General features: G+C 48.5%; 1 protein-coding gene across 1 annotated transcript; it reads left to right on the forward strand.

Annotated features, from left to right (window-relative positions):
* The first annotated feature begins 2156 nt into the window (after positions 1-2156).
* On the forward strand, positions 2157-6981 carry LOC104562419 (perilipin-3). The gene is made up of 8 exons (XM_010208507.2): positions 2157-2161; positions 3419-3518; positions 4240-4435; positions 5232-5314; positions 5563-5818; positions 6028-6227; positions 6356-6484; positions 6574-6981. Exons 1-8 carry the CDS (start codon positions 2157-2159, stop codon positions 6979-6981), a joined length of 1377 nt encoding a protein of 458 aa, XP_010206809.2.
* The last annotated feature ends 239 nt before the right edge of the window (positions 6982-7220 follow it).

The following is a 7220-nucleotide window of genomic DNA, read 5'->3' on the forward strand; positions in this document are numbered from 1 at the left end:
TCTCTTTGGAACTGGTAGTTCCTTCCTCTGATGGCAGCTTAAGGTCTAAGAGGGAGATCTAACTGTCTACTGCACAGCAGCTCAAGCTCAGCACAGGAACAGAAACCTTAATGTTTATTTTCTGTGAAATCTGCAGGGTTTGGGGGTCAATCCTGCACTGCCTGATTGGTGAGGGGCAGCAGGAGCAGCTCTCCTCCTGAGTGAGTCTGGGCTCCTCTGAGGGCTTGTGCTGTACTTGTGAGACAGATGAAGCTTGTCTCCTGAAAGATGGTTGGAAGCAGTGGTAGCTGCCATTTCCACAGGCTCAAAATTCAGTTTCACAGACTCCCAGACTGATGGGGTTGGCAGGGCCCTGCAGTGCTCATCCAGCCCAGCCTCTGCTACAGCAGGTTCCCCTGGCTCAGGGGGCACAGGAACGTGTCCAGGTGGGGTTGGAAACCTCCTGAGCAGGAGCCTCCACACCCTCCCTGGGCAGCCTGGGCCAGGGCTCCCTCACCTCAGCACCAAAGGACTTTCTCCTTGTGTTCCAGTGGAACTTCTTATGTTCCAGCTCGTGTCTGTTGTCCTGTCACTGGACACAACAGAAAAAATAGTGCTACCCCATCCTCCTGACACCCAGCCTTTAGGCACTTACAAGCATTGATAAGATCCCCCCTCAGCCTTCTCTTCTCCAGGCTGAACAGCTCCAGGTCCTGAGGCTACAATTTCTCATGTAAATATTCTCAGAAGTCTCACTTCAGGCAGAGAAGACTGCATGAACAGCTCAAGAAAAGAGTATTTCTGTCCCTGTACAGGGTGATAAACCATTATGAGTCTGATCATCCAAAGCCTCACCAGGAGCTCTGTCAAGTGGAGGTTCCACTCACTCTAACTCCTCAACACCATAAGACTGAGCCTGTGCTCCAGCCCTGGCACACTCCCTGTGCTGCACATGTGGCATTCATAACTGAGGCTGTGAGGAGCAATGAGAGGTGAGTGGTGGGAGCATGTCTCCTTGTACAGGAGGATGTATTGCAGGGATGCTGCTGTCACAATCCAAACCAGAAAGATAGACCTCAAGGCAGATGGCATAAACACTGCTCCTTCCTCAAGGTGTTCTGGGACAATGGACTCTCTGACAGGACATTTACCTCTGCTTCAGAGCTTGGATTTTCTTCCTCTTTTGCAGAAAAGGCACAAGGGAGCCCACAGAGAGACTGAGCCTCTGATTGCTCTCGTGTTCTCTGTTATGGTGATAGTGAGCTCTGATGAGAGACGATATGTCAGAGCCTCCAGATTCACTGGATTAGCCTCCAGCATCACACTTGACAGCAGTTCCATGGCCATTACAACAGGCTTGTTTTGCAGCTTCACAGTCACCCAATCATCCAGAAAACTGCATGATGTTGATCTTTGTGCAGCCAGAGCCATTCAAAAGGGAGGGGGTTTGTTCCATGTTTTTCTAACACTTGAGCTTACCATTAAGTGTGCCTGAGAAACCACAACTGCTTCCTTAGATTTAGTGTAAAAATTAGGAGTATTGGTGGCTGTCATCAGAGAATAACTCATAATGTCCAGAAACATAAGGAGATCTGTAGATAAATGGTACAGAGATACATGGAACCTGGTCTGCAAAGGCCTGTGGCACCTCAGATAAACCTGGAAATGAAATGCCCTTTAAATAACCCCAAATCTTACTGTTCATCAACAATATTATCTAGGAACATGAAACTGCTTTCACTCCTGCCCATAGCTATTGCTGACACAAGGGAAGCAGCCAGATCAGGGTCTGGGTGGGGTCACCCAGTCAAACATTTGTTCCCTTAAAAGAGGTTTTATTTGGCAGATACTCAGCACAGATTGATTCCTCTTAAAGACTAGTAGCCATGCTATCCTCATGCAGAAACACAAGCCCTGATGCTATGTGGATGCTGATGATAAAGGATTAATCCAGATTATTTGAGAGCTGAACTCAAAGCCTTCTGTAGGTCAAGGGGATCTTCTCCTGCCAGGCAAACAGCAAGGTGAGGGCCATCTCTTGCCCTACTCTGCCCAGAGCTGCCCCCTGTGCCCCCATGGCTGAGACATCCTGCACCTATATACAACCCCTGCACTGGAAAGGGTAGAAGCTGCTGTTTCCAAAATGCATGCAAAGATCAGTGGCCTGTCATGCAATCATGTTGTAAGGGAAGGGGATTGTCTAAGGGGGGGTGGAATGAATAAGATCAACCCTGAAAGTACACACTGAACCCAAGCAGAAGGAGTCTAAGCTGGCTACTAACCAGTCTTATCCATGAGCTGTTCACACTGATGTAGAGGGATCAAGCTCTGTGGGGACTTCAAGATGAGAAACCTGAGTTCCAGTGTTTCTAAGATTAGGCAGCAGCAGAGCACCTCCTTCTCATTAAACATTAAGCACTAGCAGGTGAAGGCAATCCCACAGGAGCTGTGGAGTCCTTCTCTGGATTTGTTGTACTATGTTTGCTTTTCTTTTCTGGCTCTTGCCTCCCATCAAAGAGAGAAACAAAACTAATTGCCATTTCCAGATGATGTGTGATCCAAGGCAAGATCATAGAGGGTGCATGGTCCATGCCAACAATGCCTCTCTTCTTTTGTAGGAGCATTGGCCTCTGAAGGGAGATCCTCTACAGTGCAAGGTGTTTCTGCCTGATTACAGGGTAATTAACAAGCCACAGCAGAACTCCATCTCTACCCCTAATTGGGTAGGGAAGATTGGCTCCTTTGTGCTGCTTCCCAGGGCTGTACCCCACCTCCCCAGCCAGTATAAAAAGGCAGAGTGGGGAGGAGAAGGCATGGTGTGGTGTTTGGCTCTTCCTTGCTCCTCCCTGTCAAGAGAGCAAAAAAAGGTATGGTTCTCAAGTTTTAGGGGAGAGGGTTTTTGGGTTTGAGGGCTGCAGTTTTTCTCTGAGCTCCTGGTTTGTGTTTAGGTGTTTCTCATTTGTCTTAGTTTACCCAAAGTTGCTTGTGGTCCTGTCTGAAAGGTTAGCTGTGGCCTGTGCTGGCTTTAGGTGAAAAGCTGCTTCTGGAGGTGTATGTTAACAACACTGAGGCAGCTTTTTGAGCTGCTCTTTTTCCACTTCTGCTGTTACTGTCTCCCTAATATAAGGCTTTCTGAAGCTTTGGTGGGAAGGGAGGAGAGTACATAGTAGCTCTTTTAAATATGTTGATAATAAGCACTCTGATCCTTGTGACAAGGATGGATGAGGAAAGACTTGGTTCTCTTTGTTCCTCTATCATAAACCATGGGAAGCATAAATAAGGGGCAGCTCTGCCAATATCCAGATCCTTTCTGTCATGAGAGATGGGCCCAGCTTGGGGTTTTTCCCTTCAAGAATTTCTTACTGTAATTTGGAGAGAAATGACCCTTGGGAAGGGGAATCCCTCTGGAAGCTTGCTGGTTGCTTTGTCTTTTCTTAAGCCACAGTGCTACCTGCATTTCAGCTGCAATGGCCTCACCAATGCCTGACAAGGAGGAAGCTGCCAAGAGCTCTGTGGAGATGAAGGAAGAGGAGCAGCAGGTGGGTAGTGCATGTGAGATGTAAGGAGAGGCAGCTCCTGGGTGCAGGTGTGAGGAATTGGCCCTGCTGTGGCTGGGGAGAGGCAGGTAAGCCCCCACAGAAGGAAGAATTTTCCTCAGCCTGTGCCCTGCAGTTTCTCTAGAAATGTGGGTGACATCACAGCAGGAGAGTAGGACTGAAGACCCTTTAAGTAGTTTCCTAGGCTAAGCTAAACAGTCTGGTTCTTGGCTAGGAAAGATGCTTCTCTAACTCTCTAGTCAAGATCCTGGTTAGCTGCAGGTAATACTTCTATAGGCAGGCTCCTGTGTTTGTTCTTTACTCCAATGGCCAGCAGCATGCCTCTTGCAGACTGGTGTAAAGTCTGTTGATTTAAAATCAACTTCATCTTGTCTGAAGCTTTTTCTGGAGTATTAGCTTACTAAATAACTACACCAAATGGATTAGAGTTGGGTATGGGTACAGAAGTACTGAAGTAGCTCACCAGCTCTACTGTCCCTTGGGTAGCATTGTGCTAGAGGATGACCCTGCTGGAATGGATTGACTGTGTTAATGTTGCACAGCTTCTTTCACAACTTAGATCTTAAAGCAAATGTCCAAGCAAGGCAAGCCTTGCTTCCTCAACCACACTAGCTGGCTTGAACAGCAAGTTTTGGGGCAAAACTGCATAGGAAGCTCAGGGTCATGTTTGCAAACATTATGGCTTGCTTTTTTTCCCTTCCAGGATGCAGTAAGCCAGGTGGCTAACCTGACCTTGGTCAGCTCTGCCTGTGATGTGGTTTCTACAGCTTATGCCTCCACTAAGGAAAGCCACCCCTACATCAAGTCTGTGTGTGACGCTGCAGAGAAAGGGGTGAAGAGTGTGACTGAGGCAGCAGCCAGCTGTGTGCAGCCAGTTCTGACTACATTGGAGCCTCATGGTAATCTGTGAAAGGGCAGGTTTGCACCTGCCTGTGAGGGACCCTCTGGCTCCTTCCAGCTCTAGAAGGAGTCCTAGGATGTGGAAATGCACCTCTCAATCACCGTGTTAAAAGGCCACCTGAATTAGAAGTGAGGCTAAAAAGCTGAGTCTTCCAAGTAGTGTGATGGAGGATTTGTCCCTGCAGGACCAGGACTTGACTCTGACTTCCTTAAAACTGGTATTGCAAGGGCCAAAGTCTTAGGTGGCAGATGCTTATAGCTGCATTCTTATAAGCTCATGGTGACTCTTAGAGAACTGTTAAACCTAAAGGTCTTGTTTGCCATGGCCCTTGAAGAATGTAACTGTGGTATCTGAGAAGAAGCTCTAAACTCCTGGAGAGAGAGAGGGGGGCTGGTCATAAAGACCAGTATCTGGCAAACAGTGAGCTTAGGCCTGTCATATACCCTTTCTGGCCTTAGAGTATCCTGATCCTGTCAGTTACTATGTGATCTGGGATCCTTGAATGTGGAGGCTTGGGCAGAAATGAGGGCTAGACATCTGTTTAGTCAAAAGCTGCAGAAGGGGTTCCATGTAGGTGGCTAGGTCTGTACAAGTGGAAATTAGATGTTAGCAAAGTGAACAGACCTATGAGGAGACCAAAATGAGCCGCTCTGCAAATTCAGCTTAAAACACATCTGTCCTGGTCGTCTGAGTGGACACCATCCAGGCTCCCTGCAGAAAAACATGCTCAGAAAGGTAGATTTTGAGATGGAATTGCAGGAAAACAAGCTTTGACACACTTTCCTGTTTTTCAGTTGCTGCTGCAAGTGAATATGCCTCCAAGGGTCTGGATAAACTAGGGGAAAAGCTCCCAGTCCTTCAAAAGCCAGTGGAACAGGTAAGAATCAAAGGCTGTGCTGTTCCTGGCTGGCAGAGGAGTCTGGTCTGGTTCTTGGAGGATTTCTAACCTTGGGAGTGAAGCAGGTTTTTGTATGGGGAGCAAACTAACCTTAGGTGCATAGTGCAAGCTCTTATAGTAGTAAATAATGAGCAGACACTGTGCTGATGGTTCTCCAGGTGCAATTTGGAAATGCAGTGTAATACATGACCCAACTCCTTGTCTGACATGAGTCTCCTCTCCCACAGATTCTCTCTGACACAAAAGAGCTGGTATCATCCAGAGTGGCTGAAGCAAAGGATGCTGTGAGCAGCAAAGTGCTGGAGGTGATGGATGTAACTAAGGAGACTCTTCAGAGCAGCATGGAAGCTGCCAGATCTGCAGTGACCAGCAGTGTGGGGATGGTGATGGACTCCAGAGTGGGTCAGACTGCTGTGAGTGGAGCAGAAGCTGAGCTGGGGAGAACAGAAGACAACTCTCTCCCTATTGGAAATGAGGAATTGGGTAAGAAAACAGTGTATGTGATTACTTGAATTGAGAGCCAACCAACTGGGGATGATCAGCCCCATTCCTCACCCTGCTGTGCTGGAACAGGGCTAATGGGAAATGCTGTACTGGAGGTTAACTGGCTCCTGTTCCAAGATCTGCTCCTAACTGTTTGCTCTGGTAAGCAGTTCTGGTCAGCCACTTACACATACTGTCTCTTTCCTCAGCCCAACTGGCAGCATCTGAGGAGGGTGCAGGCATAATGTCTGTGGAGCAGCAGCAGGAGAAGAGGAGGTATTTTGTGAGGTTGGGGTCTCTCACTGATGAACTTCGCCTGTTTGCCTACCTGCACTCAACAGACAAAATGAAGCAGATCTGGCAGGGCATGCAGGAGTCCCTTGCACAGCTTCACTACATCATTGAACTGGTAGGTAGAGCCCAGTGTCCTAGGAGGAGGTGACCATACAGTTGGCTTGTGTCACCTTTGTTGCTATGATAGAGCTGTGCTGTTCACAAGCAGCTCTGTCTTGACACTCTGGTCTTCCCCTGCCACAGATAGAACTATTTAAGCAAGGACTTATTCAAAAGCTTCAGGAGAGGTGGGAGAAACTACACCAGATGTGGCTGGACTGGAGCAAGAAGTCTTCCAATGAGAGTGGAGATGAAAGCCCTACAGAGCCAGAGGTACTTCCCTGAGGAGAGAAGCAAAGGCTCTGGGCAGCATCTCTTTGTCTCTTTTAAGTAACTCACTTGTCCTTCCTGCCTCCTCCTAGGAGTTGGAGCTTCTGGCCTTGCTCATGGCTCGTAGTATCACACAGCAGCTGCAAATCACCTGCTGTAAGATAGTATCTGCAATCCAAGGCCTTCCCTCAAGCCTTCAGGAGAAGGTGAAACAATCTCTCAGGACTATGGAGGAGCTTCATGCTTCTTTCTTGGTGGCAAACTCCTTCCAGGACTTGGCCAGCAGTGTCCTGACCCAGAGCCAGAGGAAGCTGGCTGTGATGCAGGAGTACATGGAGGAGCTGCTGGACTACCTCAAGAACAACATCCCTCTGTCCTGGCTGGTGGGACCCTTCTCCCCTAGAGAGGAGGAAGGAGAAACATCACAGAAGCATGAGCCCTCCCAGGAGGAAGAGGCAGCAGGAGCAGGGCATCATGAATTCTCCACCACCCTTTTGTAAGGGATCAGGCCATGGGCACAGACCTGCCTGGCGTGACTGAGAGCTTGGTCTTAGCTGGTGAGTGGGGTTGTGTAAAGCTGAGGGTGGAGCTGCCACAGCTTGGATGATCATTAAGTACTGGTGAATTAATCCTTATCAGCTTCTAAGGAAGGTGGTGGATGCAGCAGGGCCACTCAGTGCTTGTAGCTACCTTTGGCAGTGCTAGCTGAGCTCTGGGCCAGAAGGAGAACAGCTGAAGC

Source organism: Colius striatus, chromosome 16, assembly GCF_028858725.1.
Source record: "Colius striatus isolate bColStr4 chromosome 16, bColStr4.1.hap1, whole genome shotgun sequence".
Lineage (NCBI taxonomy): Eukaryota > Metazoa > Chordata > Aves > Coliiformes > Coliidae > Colius > Colius striatus.

Bases quoted from the DNA above. Each gene is read 5' to 3' on its own strand.
- LOC104562419 (XM_010208507.2), top strand. The intron at 3,519-4,239 runs GTGGGTAGTGCA...TTTCCCTTCCAG, and splicing joins TGAAGGAAGAGGAGCAGCAG to GATGCAGTAAGCCAGGTGGC. The intron at 6,228-6,355 runs GTAGGTAGAGCC...CCCCTGCCACAG, and splicing joins TTCACTACATCATTGAACTG to ATAGAACTATTTAAGCAAGG.